The sequence below is a fragment of the Chenopodium quinoa genome, unplaced genomic scaffold (genome assembly GCF_001683475.1).
Source record: "Chenopodium quinoa cultivar QQ74 unplaced genomic scaffold, ASM168347v1, whole genome shotgun sequence".
NCBI lineage: Eukaryota > Viridiplantae > Streptophyta > Magnoliopsida > Caryophyllales > Amaranthaceae > Chenopodium > Chenopodium quinoa.
The window spans coordinates 71795-89029 of record NW_018743283.1 but is presented as its reverse complement, the minus strand read 5'-3'; the positions used below and the strand labels follow the sequence as shown (position 1 = coordinate 89029).

The window sequence follows — 17235 nt, the reverse complement described above, 5'->3', positions numbered from 1 at the left end:
TGTGTCAATGTTTCTCTACTAGGAGACTAGATGTTTCTTTATTCAACTCAACATATATAGTATAGAGTTTATACTTACCTGTAACTTTTGCCTGATCCACTTCACATCTGCCCATGAACTGGTGCTAGGCTTCACCACTTGAGCTCTAAACTCCACTGGTAAAGTAACGATATTGCAATATGCCTTGCAATCCTCCTCTGAATACTTTGACAGAAATTTCATATCCGACTTTGAAACTTTCAGGTCAAAACCTTCCAAGTCATAGTCTACTAACTTAGATGCAAGTTGACCTGTGACCATCAGATCCTCACCCAGGCCAAGCTTTCTTTTTTATGATATTCTGGAATTTGATCTTTCTTTGGGATACTCTCCATCAAATCTTTCACTATGGGAATTTCAGTAGACTTTTTACCATCCATTGATTGCTCAATTACTATGTCAACTTCAGGTTGAACAATTTGTGATGGGATGGTTTTGTGGATACCCTTATTAAGGTATCATCATCCAATTAAACCGCCATTGCTTGAATCTGACTGCTTAAACTTCTTCTGACTGATTTTGCCTTTTTTTTAATGGATTTCCTTTTCTACTTAAACTTCATATTATCATTTTTATCCCCTTATCCTTTAACATTCCTTATGTTCTCCATTTCACGTCACATAATTATCTTGTCTTGTCTTGTTGAGGGCCAGGGATTATCAAAGTTCTCCTTTCCTGCATTCACCCTATAAGGACCTAACCTTTTCATCGCAGAAGTGACTAAACCTTCGATCACTTCCTTCTTCTTTATGGTGATCTCTTTTGTGTCTAGGTATCCAATCTTGATCATTTGGGATGGTCTTAATTTTGACCAGTTCAAAATGTAACAGATCTGTACAAGAATGACAAAGATTATGTCACAGATTCTTAAGTCCCTCTACTGCCTTAACTTGTATAGAAAACAACTTGTAGACACCCATATGTGTCTCCCCAAAACCAAACCCGGTGATGAGTACCTTTCGCGTCGAATCATAATCGAATGAAGTGAAAGTGTGGAAAGTCTAGTATTGCGGATAGTTTTTATCCTTTTCTTTTTCTCTGTTTTTAAAAACCTATTTTAATAAAACAGCCAATTCAGTTTGGTTTGGTCCATGGAAAGGGTCCAATAATGGTATAGCTATATGGGGATTGAAAAGAGTTTTCCAACGATATATTATAAGCCCAATTCCGATGAATAATGAGGAAGTTATGGCCAAATTACTAAACTGGGTCCGGTTTGATATTTATATGCGGCCCAATGATCTAGAGGAGGGCCTAATATGGATTTATCATTCCTAATGCAATTAGAATTGATTTTAGTCTTCTAGATTATTCTATAAGGTTCTTTTCATTCCTAATTCAATTAGCATTGATAAACTGACCTTGGTTGACTTTTTAGAGTTTTAATCAGAATAAAAGAATGTTTTTGAGGAAAATACGATTTTTCCCTTCTGTACGGCTAAATTTTATAAAAACTAAGAAAACGCGTGAAAATATTTACTAGCGCCTGACGACAGGGATTAGCACCTGGCGCTAATGCTTGGCGCCTGACGCTAATGTCCAACGTCTGGCACTAACATGTTTTATTCTTGTCGAAACTCTGATTTGGTTTTTCTATCTGTCCGACAGATTTTCTCTATAAATAGCCTCATAAAACCTTTGTTTTCAATCATCAATTTTCACCAACAACAATTATTTTTCTTATTCTCTCTAGCTTTTAAGATTTCTCTTCTCTCTCTCTAACTTTTACATACAAAATTCCGCATTCACAAGATCTAGAAACACCTAGCGTAATTCGAAGTTGCCTTCGCCCTAGACGTATAAGAAAGAGATACGAGGCATCCAAGTAAGTACTTTAATGGTTTAATTGATATTATGATATAGAAATCATGCTTAGATTATTTTATTGATTCCTAGTATCATGTTAGGATGTTTTATTGCTTCCTAGTATCATGTTTAGGGTAACAACTAAAAATTCCTAATATCAAGTATGATTAAAAGAATGCTTCCTATTTTCTTTCCTAATATTCATGTTAGTATCATGTTAGGGTTAAAGCTTTGATTTTTATTGCTTAGTGACATGCTAGGGTTTGTTATTAATCTCGTTAGTATCATGCCTAGGATCTTGCTATTATTATGCTTTAACATGATTACGATAAATATGATTATTTTATGATGATTTTTATTATGATTATGATTGTGATGATTATTATGTTGCTTGATTATATTTATTGTTATTGCTTGATCACACCTTTTATGCATGTTTAAAGGGAATTTGTACTTGTAACACTAGTAGAAAAATACAAAAAGGCACCGAGCCATGTCCACTGGTTTTTAAAAACCGGTGGGGAAAAAATGGGCAGGGATAGGCTTTTTTAAATTGCCACCAGTTCAAACCAAACCGGTGGCATATGTGTTAAAGGCCACCGATTTGAACCGGTGGAAATTAGTTGTGTTAACCTAACTCCTGCGGCCCTACCTTTCTTATTTCTCCCTCTTTCCCCTCTTCTTTCTTTCTCTTACTTCTCGTCCTCTCTCTCAGTCTCTCACTCTCTCCTCAATGGCAAAACCAGATCAAACCACTACTCTCTTTCTCTCTCTGCACCATTTTTATTGCCTTCACTAACCTCCATTGTTTCTCATCAATGGCGTCTTCTCCTTGCTCTTCCACCTCCTCTTTCTTAGACGAATTTGACGACGATTCTCTCCTAATTCGAAGATGGCGTACCCCAGAAACCAAGTATATTCTATTATTTCCTTTTAATTGTGCACTTTTGATTAATCGATTTTGATTTTTCGTGTTTTCCCCTAATTTTATTGGTGTTATATGTTTTGATTCTATCAATCGAGATCTAGGGTTTCTGGGTTTTTCTGGGTTTCTAATAAGATGGGTGATAGATCTGGGTTAGTTGGGTGGTTTAAGGTGTTTGGGTTCGGATTAGGTGGGTTTAGGTGATAATTTTGGTTAGTTTGGTGGGTTCGGGTTAGGTTGGTTAAGGTAGGTTCGGGTTAGGGTGGGTTAAGGTGGTCGGTTTGGTGTGTGGGTTTGGGTTAGGGACTTAGGGTGGGTCAAGGTGGTCGGTCTGGTGTGTGGGTTCGATTTGGGGTGGGTTAAGGTTGTGTGTTTAGGTTAAGGTGGTGGATCTGGTGGGTTTAGGTGGTGCATGTGGTGGGTTTATGTGGTGCATGTGGTGGTTAAGGCGGGTTAGTTGGTTAGGCATGGTGGCTGTGGGGGCTGTTCTGTGAATAAAAAATTCAAAGTGTCCATTCCTTGCCCTGTTCTGCCTCGACCTTGAATATCTAAATCGTAGTATGAATCACATATTTTAGTTTTTATAGGGATTTGGATAATCGGATTAATTGTATTAATGGGAAAGCATTTGTTTACTTCTTGTTTCAGAGGTATTGTCACACTGTCCTTGAAAAGGGTTCAGAAGCTGAGTTTTTTTGAAGAGTTGGGTTCTAAAGCAATGGTTGCTTTTGGTAATTTCTGAGTTTAGCTCTATCTTCCAGCATTTGAATTTATGTACTACATATATGTTTATTTCTCAAGCTTCATAGATGCATCATTTTTGCTCAAATTATAGGCTATTCCACTTCTTTGTTCTTGGTGTGTTAATTGAGGGTGGTGGAATGGGAATGGGATTGGGAGCTGGTCTGTAAGGAGGAGCAATGGGTGGACTTGTTCTTGGAGAAGTGATGGATGATGCTTTTGATGTTAATTGTGATTTCTGATTGCGATTCGTTTTTTGATTGCTCGTTTGCTGAAGATCTATCTTTATATGGTTTAGTTTCAATTTTGTTTTTTTTTCATTGTTAATTTCTGACTGTTCTGGTCCAATGACTTTGGACCTTAGTGTATGTTGCATATATTACTGTATTCGTCCTTTAATTCTATTCCATTGTTCTTGTTAAGTCGTTTATTTGATTTGAGTTTATCCCATGCTACATACAAATGCTCAATAGTCCACTACATTCCTCTCACATTAATTAATTACATATTAATTGTTAATACTTTGCAAAGTTTTAATGTAGATGTTCGGTATAATTAATTGAAAACATGGTAAATTATGGAGTAATTTATTTACAACCTAGCTAATACATCATTGATTCCATTCTTAATGGCGTAAAGTAGTTATTGAAATATAATTTTCAACTATTGGAGGAAAAAGCCCCTAAATTTAGTCTTTACTTCAGGTTTGTAAAATTGCACTTATGTTGGATTTTTCCGTGATGATCAAGCTACTGTGTATAAACTTAGGTCGGTTCCTCACTTATAAGTATATGTGATTAGCTTGTCTTTTATTAGCTTGTCTTAGTTTACGAGAGAAACATTGATTTGAAAGAAAATAATCAATTAAATTTGAGAGACGAATTAAAAAGTGTCAAGGAAAATTTGTTACCATGGATGTTTACAATACTAATAGTAATAATAGTAAGGTGTTTGACGAGTTTTATGACATGTTAAAGGTGATACAAGAATACGGCCGTCAAAACCCCAAGGTGGCTTCCACGATGGTCCGTGATGGTGAAGGTTCAATGGGCACTCAAGAGGGGGGGGGGGGTGAATTGAGTGTTAAGTAATCGTTAGCGATTTTTGCTTCTTTTCGGATTATGTGTAAGGAACCAGTTGTGCTGGTTCCCTTATGCAGCGGAATAAAACAAAGCAATAAAGAACACAACAAATTTAACGAGGTTCAGCCAACTCAGGCCTACGTCCTCCTATCCTAAGTCCTTTATTAATCTACTCCGAAAAACAAAGACAAAGAACACTCTACTGTTTCCCTACTCCGGGAACCAGTCTACCCCACACTCTACTCCGAGTGTGCTCTCGACTTACACTCGTAAGCCCAATGTGTTTGAACTCACAAACACTCACCCAGCCTTTAACCCCTTTGTTAAAGACTCAATACAAGAATCAAGAACTCTCCTTTGATCTCACTTCTACGAAGCTAATTAAGAGAAAATGTTTTTGTACTAGAATGCTCTTGTATATGACTTGATGAATGGGATTAGTGCTTAAGTATATGCTCTCAAATAATTGCTCTTTTTAATTTCTGGAGAGGCACACGAAATATGTGAAATAAGATGAGTTTATATAAGCTTAGATTCCTAAAACCTAGTTTCCTTAAATCACACAATCTTAGAGAATAAGATATATTGTAATTTTAGGAAAGTATTTATCTTATTTGATTTAATCACAAAGATAGAATCAATTAAGATAAATACTCCTAGTTTTTAGGTAACCAAGAATATTTCATCTTATTTCCAGCTGCACAGAATATTTTCAAAATAATCTTTTCGAAAAAATCTTTTTGTAAAATCTTTTTCCAAAACGGCAGCTCGAATATTTCGTACAGTGAACCTGGTTCCCTGACCTGGTTCCCTGAATTGAAACATGTTATGAAACCTATTCCAACTTTGTACCAGATTTCATATCATACTTCAATATACTTTTAAGCACTTATATAACCCAAACATGCAAGCATACTACGGAGCATATTACATGAAAACCTAGATAACATATTAAAGCATAAATCGTCTTTTCTTCATGTAATCTTCAAGACTTGAATCTTCCTTGAATACTTCTATTATGAGCAAACAATCTTTCTTCGAAATATCTTCGAAAGGCTTCTATGCTCCAAGTCTTGGAATCAACTCAACTACTGCACATGTAACATGGTTAATGCACAATAAAGAGTATGTGACTGCTTTTCCGCATAGCAGTCAAGGAAACGGTTCATACTGGTTCCCCACCAGTACATAGCACATTTATCATCTAACTGTTTCCTGTATATAGATAAGTTAGTTCAATAGATAACTCATATAATCAATAACTTATCTAGGAAAACAGTGTTCTATTTTAGTTGGTTCCCCCAACTGTATTGAACACTTTCAAAGACCTGTTTCCCTTAGCTGTTTGTCATCATTCAAAACTATCAATCAAAACCTAAGGGACTCAACAAATTCCCCCTTTTTGATGATGACAAACTCTTGAAGTTCTTGAACCTGTGGACATGCTCAAAAATAAAACCGTCAAAAACTTCAAGGACCCAAAACTCTTTGGAACAAGTCAGTTAGGCTAACTGGTCCCCTAAACAGAAAATAGAAAATACGAAATAAAAAGACTCAAACTGACTCAATCTAAACTAGCTAAACCTCAAACTGACTCAATCTAAACTAGCTAAACCTTAGGCTTCAACTTCAAACTACTTCCCCCTTTTGGCATCATTAAAAAGTATCCACAAGTAAAAGCAATGTGCACAAGTTAATGTGCTTATCCATACAATGGCATCAACCACCATTCAAGCATTATGCTGCAAAAAGAGATTAGTCAAACAGTTCATACCATAGCAGAGTTAGTAGTTCATACAAGCCAACAAAGTTCAACCAAAGAAGCCCAAATCCATCCAAAAAGAAAGTTCATGGAATGGAGAGAAGTAGACAGACCAACAAAATCAGTTATTTTAGAATAAACATGAGGGTGAGGAAACAAGAACAGAAACAGCATCACTCCTCATCATCATTCTCGTTCCCTTCCTCCTCCTCGAACTTTGCAACATCTTCTGTATTATCATCTGATTCCTCTTCATCCTTGTCACCATGCTCTGCTTAAACCAAAATCATTATATTACTAAGCATATTCTTGTGATTCCCCAATCTGTTTCAAAACCACTTCCTGACCTGCTGGTTCCTCTATTTTTTTTTTTTTTTTTTTTTTTTTTTATAAATCATGAGAGATCCGCACTTATTCATAAAGTTCTCCTTGTTGCATAACGAGTACAAGACTAGCATCACATCAATCAAGCAAAGACCTCCACCCTTTTGTGGTGTGAAAGGTTCTTGCTGGTACCCTTTTTCTCTTGGTTTCCGAAAGAGAATTAATGGACTGTTCCTCCTACACCTTCTCAGTGAACTTCTTTAATGAAGATTGAGTTACTCTACTTCGTACCATGGTCTTAACAATGAGTGTCTCCTCATTGTAACCAACAATCTCTATTTCATCCTCTTCACTCTGACTTTTCCGAATTTCCTCCAACTTCGGGCTTAAGGACATTTGAGCTTCCTTCTGATGTTCCCCCTGAGACTGAGCTGGTTCCTTGAGTGAACAGTAACCGAATGAACAATGATGAATTTAAAGCATACAAGAGAGAGAAAGAGAATTTCGAGTGATGATGATTGATGATCTGCACAAAGGGTAAGTGTATATTTTTAACAATGAAGCACAAAGAGAGAAGAAGGAAAGAAAAGAGTTAGTTGAGCCAATAAAAAGCAACTGTAAAGGATATTTTTTTTTTATTTTTTTTTAAATTGAAATCAAAAATTTGGTAATTATCTTTTACCATAATTATCTCAACCAACTATAAATAAGGCATATGATATGTTTGCCTTTTATATGGGATTAAATAACTGAAATAAGATAAATTCCTTCCAAAAGGAAATATCTTATAGTAATCTTCCGAAAATAAAAGATATTATCGGATGACATATCAGAGCTGGTCTGCTGTTTCCCTTTGCTGGTACCTGTATAGAACCATGTCACGCTGTTTCTGGCAATTCAGCCTGATTTCACCTGTTTCTTACAACAATGATTCTCAATCCTTTTGAGATTTTGAACCATCTACACAACACTTGAAAGATATCAACATAAGTATGTACACACACTATACAAGAGAATACCATTCTAACCAATCATTGAAGGAAGTAATTGAAGCCAATACCTAAAATCTAACTAGACCTAAAAGGACTCTTAACCTACAAAAAGACTCTCTACACAAAGGCTTTGTGAAGATATCAGCAATTTGATCTTCACTTTTACAAAACAACATCTCCACCAATCCTTTTTCACATTGTCTCTTAAAAAATGGTGTCTTATTTCAATGTGTTTTGTCTTGGAGTGTTGCACAGGATTCTTTGAAATATTGATTGCACTAGTGTTATCACAAAAAATAGGAACACTTTTATAAATAACACCAAAATCTTTCAGCTGGTTCCTTATCCACAGTAGCTGGGAACAGCATGAAGCTGCAGCTATATATTCAGACTCTGCTGTGGATAGGGCCACTGAATTTTGCTTTTTAGAACCCCATGAAATTAGACAAGAGCCAAGAAAGTGTGCCATACCTGATGTGCTCTTTCTATCAACTAAGAAACCAGCATAATCTGCATCTGTGTATCCAATAAGATCAATGGTACTTCCTTTGGGGTACCACAATCCCAGATTTGCTGTTCCTACAAGATACCTAAGTATCCTTCTAACAGCCTTCAAGTGAGATTCCTTTGGATTGCTTTGAAACCTAGCACACAAACCAACAGAAAACACAATGTCAGGTCTACTAGCTGTTAGGTAAAGTAGAGAACCTATCATTCCTCTATAAAGAGAAGCTTCAACATCTTTTCCCTTAAGATCAGCATCTAATTTTGTAGATGGGGGAACAGGTGTATCATAAGCTTTGCTGTTCTCCATGCCGAATTTTTTTCAGCAACTCTTTTAAGTACTTTTGTTGATGGATCATTATTCCATCATCCATTTGCTTAATCTGCAGCCCTAGGAAGAATCCTAGTTCTCCCATCATGCTCATTTCAAATTCACTCTGCATAAGATTAGCAAATTCATCACATAAAACCTGATTAGTAGCACCAAATAAAATATCATCAACATAAATTTGTACTACAATCAAGTGTTTCCCCCTGGTTCTTATGAACAAGGTCTTGTCTACTGTTCCCCTCTTGTAATCATTTGCCATCAAGAAATTGGACAATCTTTCATACCAAGCCCTCGGAGCTTGTTTCAACCCATATAATGCTTTGTCCAACTTGTACACATGTTGGGGGAACAGTGCATCTTCAAAACCAGGTGGCTGCTCCACATATACTTCTTCCTTTAAATATCCATTGAGGAAGGCAGTCTTTACATCCATCTGAAACAGCTTAAAATTCATGTGAGCAGCATAAGCAATTAAAATCCTAATAGCCTCTAGCCTAGCTACTGGTGCAAACGTCTCATCATAGTCAATTCCTTCTTGTTGATTGTACCCTTGCACCACTAGCCTTGCTTTGTTTCTGACTATAGTACCAAGGTCATCTAACTTGTTTCTAAAGACCCATCTAGTGCCAATGACTGATCTTTCCTTGGGACGGGGAACCAGGTGCCAAACCTGGTTCCTCTGAAACTGATTTAACTCATCTTGCATAGCTAGTACCCAATCAGGATCAGTCAATGCCATTTTATAGTCAGTAGGCTCTACATTAGACAGGAAAGAATAGAAAGCACAAAAGTTTTGAAAAACATTTGTTCTCGTTTGAATCCCCTTATTTATATCACTAATTATTTGATCAGTGGGATGAGAAGATTGATATCTATAACTTTTAAAATTAAGACTGTTTTGTGCTTTCTCATTAAGTTGGGAACCAACATGTTCATGGATCTCTCCTTCTTCTGAGGAGCCAGGAGGATTCACATTCATGCTGATTCCTCTATCATTACTTACCTCAGGTTCAGGGGTGGTACCTTCTTCTGTTCCCCCTGAACTCATTACCTGTCTATTATTTGAGGAACCATCAGGACTTGGTTCCCCTTCAGAGTCCTCATTATCTTCATTTTCTTCTCTAGGCACTTCATCATTATCATCTGGTGGAGTATTTGGTAGGCCTAGATCTGCTTGCACTTCATCCGTGGGACCAGTATACTGGTTCCCCGTGAAATCCATCAATCCAATCACTTCATCAGGTTGTACCTGCGCAATCTCAGAAGACATGTTAAATTCATCAAAAATGACATGGACACTCTCCTCAACACAAAGAGTCCTTTTATTGAAGACTCTATATGCTTTGCTGTGAGAAGAGTATCCAAGAAAGATTCCCTCATCACTTCTAGGATCAAACTTATCAAGTTGATTCTTCCCATTATTATGCACATAACATTTACATCCAAAGACACGAAAGTATGTGATGTTGGGCTTTCGACCTTTAAGAAGTTCATAGGGAGTCTTATTTAACTTTGGTCTAATGAGACCTCTATTCAATATATAGCAAGCAGTGTCAACAGCTTCTCCCCAAAAACTCTTTGGGAGACCACTCTCAATGAGCATCGTCCTCGCCATCTCCTCAAGAGTTCTATTCTTCCTTTCTACAACACCATTTTGTTGAGGTGTTCTAGGGGCTGAGAAGTTGTGCTTAACTCCAAGTTCCCTACAATAATCAATAAAGTTAGCATTATCAAATTCAGTACCATGGTCTGATCTTACCGAGACCAGCTTGTGGGTGAGCTGGTTCTCCACTTGTTTCACCAATGTTACCCATTCTTCAAACGTTTCATCCTTTGTGTGTAACATCATTACCCAAGTGTACCTAGAATAATCATCAACCATAACACAGACATATCTATGACCTCTTCGACTTTGTACTCTCATGGGACCACACAAGTCAATATGTACAAGTTCGAAGGGTCTGCTGGTACTCATAATAGTTTTAGGCTTAAAAGAAATTTTGACCTGTTTTCCCCTTACACATTCAGAACAAACTTTATCAGCTTCATACTTAATGTTAGGAAGGCCTACAACTAAGTCACGTATTTTAAGTTTGTTTAGAAGTGTTAGGCTAGCATGTCCAAACCTCTTATGCCAAATCCATTGATTATTGTCAGAAACAGCTCTCAAACAGATGGACTTGTCTTGAGGGATTTTATCTAAGAAGGTGATGTAAACATCATGCTTCCTGGTTCCCTCACATACAAGTTCTCCTGTTTGTGAGTTAACTATGTGACATAGGTTGGCTTGAAACTCAACTCTATTACCTTTGTCACATAATTGAGAAATACTCAAGAGATTATGTTGCAAGCCTTCAACATAATAAACATCATCTATTGCGTTAGAAAGTGTCTTACCAACCTTACCTAAACCAGTGATGGTTCCCTTGCTGTTATCCCCAAAGGTGACACTTCCTCCATCAAAGGCCACTAGTGAAAGGAATTGATCTTTATCCCCGGACATGTGTCTTGAGCAACCACTGTCCAAATACCAATAGGTGTCTCCCTTCACTCTAGCCTGCAAGAGCAAATCAAACATTAGATTTAGGAACCCAAACATACTTGGGTCCCTTTTCAACAATATTAACAACTTGTTGATCCTTTCTTCTCCAAACACACTTTGCACCCTTGCTGTTCTTATTAGCACTAATTTTCTTAGCTGGACATTCATGTATCTTATGTCCATTTTTACCACAATGAAAACACACATGCATCTCTTTAGTCATGACATACTTGCCTCGTTGATATTCTTTGATCCAGGTGGTTTCTCTGGGAGACCAGTTAGTCCTGGTTCTCTGTCTAGTATAACCGAGACCAACTTTTCCTCTGTTTCCTCTTGATGAAGTCAGGTAATTTAAGGATTTTTGAGCATTCAATAATTTGTCCACATGTCTATGACTATCATTAAGTTCTTTTTCTCTGGTTTCAAGTGTCTTAGTCAACAATTCGTTTTTCTCTTTAAGAAAATCAAAGTTACTTTTTAAAGCTTCGAATTGTAGATTAAGCTTTGAAACCATACGGTCAATAGACATGTCAACAACCACTGGTTGCTTGTCCTTTTTCAGTTGATTGATTTCCGCATGCAAATCACAAATATTACTTTCATACTTATCAATCATATTACTGACATCTACACTGGTACCTGTAGGGGAAACAGTGAACTGTGCAGCTTTAAGTGAAGCAATTTCCTTGTGAGAATTTTCCAGGTTGTAAGCCAATGTTTCAAAGGCCTTCAACAAGGAAGTTCTAGTACATGAATTTGCTTTACTTATAGCTACTGAAAAATCAAGAGTATCACTAGTGGTTGATAAGTCTCTAGGGAACCAGGAGGTCAGATCCTCTTCACCATCAATTGGTTCAAACGATCTTTCCTTTTCTAGTTCCACTTTACACTTGTCCAATTCAACGTTCTGCTACTTGATTTTTTAGTTCATAACAGACTCCTTCTAGATGATCACAGCTAGCAATAGCAATATTACATTCACCACTTTTATCTTTTAATTCTCTTTTGCAAATTATGTATGTTTCACTTAATTTATAGCATTCATCTAGTAAGGAATCAATACAAGCAAGCATATTTTCTCTATCATATTCATGCATATCTTCTCTAATTTGCTCTAAGCTTACCTTGCGTTCATGTAGTACATCCTTCTTTGCCATAAAGCATTTGTTGAATGTACTGGTTCCCCCTCTGGTTCCTGGACCAGTGTTGTTTTCCTTGATGTTTGTAAAGGCAGTTAGGCAAACATCTGAGTTGGGTGATCCTTCTTCTTCATCTGACCCTGAGTCAGAGTCTCCCCACATGGAAGCTATCATGGCATTCTTGTATGCTTGTTTATCTCCGGATTTAGACTGTTTGTCATTCCACTTAGGACAATCTCGAATAAGATGTCCTTTTTCTCCACACTTGAAACATCCTGTAGAAGAAGAATTAGAGTTAGATTTTTTATAGTTTTTAAAATGCTTACCTTTGAAATTCTTTCTTTGATCTCGAAGAGATCTCTCAAATCTTTTTGCAATCATGCTAATTTCATCTTCATCATCTTCTACTGTTCCCTTAAGCGCCATGCCTCTTGCTGGTTCCTTCTCAGACTTAGAGTCAATCAGCATCTCATGAGTCATAAGGGAACCAATCAGCTGTTCCAGAGACAAGGTAGACAGATCCTTTGCTTCGTATACTGCTGTTACCTTGGCTGTCCATGCATCTGTTAAACTACGCAATAATTTTCTCACAAGATCCTCGTCAGATAAATTTTTACCAAGAGATCTAAGATCATTTACAATAGTCATAAACCTACGAAAGCAATCATTGATTTTTTCATTTTTATTCATGGCAAACAATTCATATTTAGACATGATTAAATCAATTTTAGACCGTTTTACCTCACTGGTTCCCTCAAACGCAAGTTCAAGGGTGTCCCATATCTCCTTAGCACTACTGCAGCCAGATATACGATTTGTTTCGGTCTCACCTATTGCTTGTTGTAGTATTGACATTGCCTTAGCATTCTTCTCCAGCAACTTGTGATCAGCAGTGACCAATTCGCTATCTTTCTTGGGAACCTGGTTCCCCTCAACATCTGTCTTGAGAATGATATTAGGACCATTTTTAACTACGAGCCAGCATTCATAATCAATACCCATGATAACATTCTGGATCCTGTTCTTCCACCAAGCATAATTATTTCCATTAAACTTGGGTGACTTGTTGTCATAACCGATTGCACTTAATTCTTGAGTACTCATTCTTAACTCCTCTAGATGTTACTCTTTCGAGAAGCTTAGGCTCTGATACCAATTGAAGGTTCAATGGGCACTCAAGAGGGGGGGGGGGGGGGGTGAATTGAGTGTTAAGTAATCGTTAGCGATTTTTGCTTCTTTTCGGATTATGTGTAAGGAACCAGTTGTGCTGGTTCCCTTATGCAGCGGAATAAAACAAAGCAATAAAGAACACAACAAATTTAACGAGGTTCAGCCAACTCAGGCCTACGTCCTCCTATCCTAAGTCCTTTATTAATCTACTCCGAAAAACAAAGACAAAGAACACTCTACTGTTTCCCTACTCCGGGAACCAGTCTACCCCACACTCTACTCCGAGTGTGCTCTCGACTTACACTCGTAAGCCCAATGTGTTTGAACTCACAAACACTCACCCAGCCTTTAACCCCTTTGTTAAAGACTCAATACAAGAATCAAGAACTCTCCTTTGATCTCACTTCTACGAAGCTAATTAAGAGAAAATGTTTTTGTACTAGAATGCTCTTGTATATGACTTGATGAATGGGATTAGTGCTTAAGTATATGCTCTCAAATAATTGCTCTTTTTAATTTCTGGAGAGGCACACGAAATATGTGAAATAAGATGAGTTTATATAAGCTTAGATTCCTAAAACCTAGTTTCCTTAAATCACACAATCTTAGAGAATAAGATATATTGTAATTTTAGGAAAGTATTTATCTTATTTGATTTAATCACAAAGATAGAATCAATTAAGATAAATACTCCTAGTTTTTAGGTAACCAAGAATATTTCATCTTATTTCCAGCTGCACAGAATATTTTCAAAATAATCTTTTCGAAAAAATCTTTTTGTAAAATCTTTTTCCAAAACGGCAGCTCGAATATTTCGTACAGTGAACCTGGTTCCCTGACCTGGTTCCCTGAATTGAAACATGTTATGAAACCTGTTCCAACTTTGTACCAGATTTCATATCATACTTCAATATACTTTTAAGCACTTATATAACCCAAACATGCAAGCATACTACGGAGCATATTACATGAAAACCTAGATAACATATTAAAGCATAAATCGTCTTTTCTTCATGTAATCTTCAAGACTTGAATCTTCCTTGAATACTTCTATTATGAGCAAACAATCTTTCTTCGAAATATCTTCGAAAGGCTTCTATGCTCCAAGTCTTGGAATCAACTCAACTACTGCACATGTAACATGGTTAATGCACAATAAAGAGTATGTGACTGCTTTTCCGCATAGCAGTCAAGGAAACGGTTCATACTGGTTCCCCACCAGTACATAGCACATTTATCATCTAACTGTTTCCTGTATATAGATAAGTTAGTTCAATAGATAACTCATATAATCAATAACTTATCTAGGAAAACAGTGTTCTATTTTAGTTGGTTCCCCCAACTGTATTGAACACTTTCAAAGACCTGTTTCCCTTAGCTGTTTGTCATCATTCAAAACTATCAATCAAAACCTAAGGGACTCAACAGATGGTGAGCACTACGAAGACATGTTGGCTAATTTACAAAACATGAAGATACCCTTCAGTGGTGAAGAATGCTTCGGGCAATACGTAGATTTACACGAGTGCCACAACAGGTTTATTAATTCTAAATTTGGTTGTGATGGCTGTTTTTGTTATTATTATTTTCTATGATTGGCTTTATCTTTAGTGCATCACCACTAAGAAGAATACGATAAAATCAACGCATCCATTATATATAAAGGACACTCATGTAAAATCATGTCATTACTCCTATAAAGGGTTGAAAGTTTTCGGATAATGTGATTAGTGACAACTAATGTGGTCACGTGGACAATCAACTAATTTAGTTGATTAAAGTCTTGAGGGATAAAACTTAAAAACAGGAGATCGAATCCCTTCACCATTATAAAGACATCTAGAGAGGTATTTAAGAACAACTTGAATGCTTTTACCTTAAAAAAAATACAAAAAGAACAACTTGAATGCGACAATTTTCTTATTTAATTTCCCTTTTACTCTGTATATGTCTAACCTTTGAAAGGAAAAAATATTATCCAATTCAACTACACTCATTGTAATAGGGTAAGCCGGTATGACTCAATTGTAATTTTTGTGAATCTATGTAAATGCTGTATAGATAGTTTTTGACTGACGTCTTCTCGTGAAAAGAATTTTTAAAGAGAAATTTGCTGTGCTGTTTTGCTTACTACTGCCTAGCGATAATCTTTACAGGAGTTTTTACATTGCTATAACAAGTCATGATTGGCGGCTATTTAAAAAGAATTAATGTTTTAGTCTATTTCTGATTCAATTGTGCATGTGTATGTCCATTGTTACACTTTGGGAAATATTTGTTTCTGTGCAAGTTGTTAGTATTGGACTGATAATAACCCTTGCCTGATTGCTAGCTACCAAATCAGCTCGGTTAAAATCCGAATTTAGTGAGCTCGTGTCAAGCTCAAGCTTGGTCTGAGACCGTAATGTACTAAGGCGCTAAGTTGCGCACCACTGCACCACTTTGCTAGGCATTGCTCATGAGCTGGAATCTATGATTGATTGTTTGAATTTAAAGAGTAGATGAGATATGATTAAAAAAAAAAAGGATTTTACAAACTGACTATTCTGATCATCCCTCATTCTGAGCTTCTGACCAGGTGATGCTGTTGTGTGATTATGGTTCTGTTTCTTGTTTCAAAATGACTATTAAGTTCACAAAGTCTAGGGTTGTTTTATTTTAGAGCCATGCACATGCACAAGCACAAGCCTTAGAATGACAAGTAGAAAACTCTCATGTTCATTACAATGTACTATTATCTTACTGTCTTTGGTGATAAAATTACGATGTGTAATCGGGTACGATTCTTGTAGCTTTTTACCAGAATGAAGCTGAGGTTGGGGAGGCACTTGCTGAAGCAATTCAAGTTGGGCTTGTCAAAAGGGAGGATCTTTTCATAACCACTAAGGTTAAGTGAGGACAAAATTTCTTATTTTGGGAGGAACTTTGATCATCAGATGACATTTAAACTCACTTATCATGTATAATTTTATTGCAGCTGTGGAGCTCTGACCATGGACATGTACATGAAGCGTGCAAAGACAGTTTGAAGCAACTTCGACTTGATTATATGGATTTGTACCTAGTTCACTTACTTGTAGCCACAGAGCATACTGGTAAAATTCAAATTCTTGCCTCTTGAATGATGAATTGCAATTTTCTTTTGGAAGTGTATGAGATGGACAAAAGCAATATTCATAGAGTCATAGTCTCATACTTGTATATAAAGTATGTAAATGTTCAGGAGCTATGCATGTCTACTTGTCTAGGATTTTACATGAAGACTTTTTTGATTAATATCCTTAAGCCAGTAGTTGCTTTGCTCATATACTGACATACTGTATTATATGTTTTGAGTTTTGGCGCTTCAAAGTCACTGAAAAAGCTGATACCGATAATATTCTTCTCTTGTGGATTTCAGATCATGTAGGAATAATGCAAAAATTTGTTTAACTAAGATATGGGGCTGCTTCTGTGCTGGCGTGCTGCTCCTTATATGCGCTGCTGCTGCTGTTCTGCGCTTCTGCTACTGTGTAGCTGCATATTTTTTTTACCTTGTATTTTATTTTAATTTTTTAGACAAAAATTGTAATATTACAGCATTTTTTTTATGAAAATATGTAACTTTATATATATGTTAGTGTTTATTTATCAATTTAAGTGAAAAAAATGCAAAAAAAAAAAAAAAAATTAATTTTTTTTTGCCATCAATGGCACCGGTTTTGAACAGGAACCGGTGCCAATAACCCCATAAAAAAACCGGGAAAAGTTATTGCCACCAGTTAATCGGTGGCAAAAATATATATTGCCACCGGTTAACCGGTGGCCATACTTGTTTTTGCCACCGGTTTTGAACCGGTGGCTTTGCATTAGACTATTGCCACCCCCTAAATGCCCAC

The 17235-nt window shown here is 36.6% G+C and overlaps 1 protein-coding gene across 1 annotated transcript; it reads left to right on the top strand.

The window, feature by feature from the left end:
- Positions 1-2491: 2491 nt before the first annotated feature.
- LOC110735365 (NADP-dependent D-sorbitol-6-phosphate dehydrogenase-like) lies at positions 2492-16953 on the top strand. Its single transcript, XM_021915538.1, has 5 exons — positions 2492-2758; positions 3419-3501; positions 16150-16244; positions 16335-16452; positions 16758-16953. The coding sequence occupies exons 1-5, from the start codon at positions 2664-2666 to the stop codon at positions 16787-16789; spliced, it is 423 nt and encodes a 140-aa protein (XP_021771230.1). The 5' UTR covers positions 2492-2663; the 3' UTR covers positions 16790-16953.
- The last annotated feature ends 282 nt before the right edge of the window (positions 16954-17235 follow it).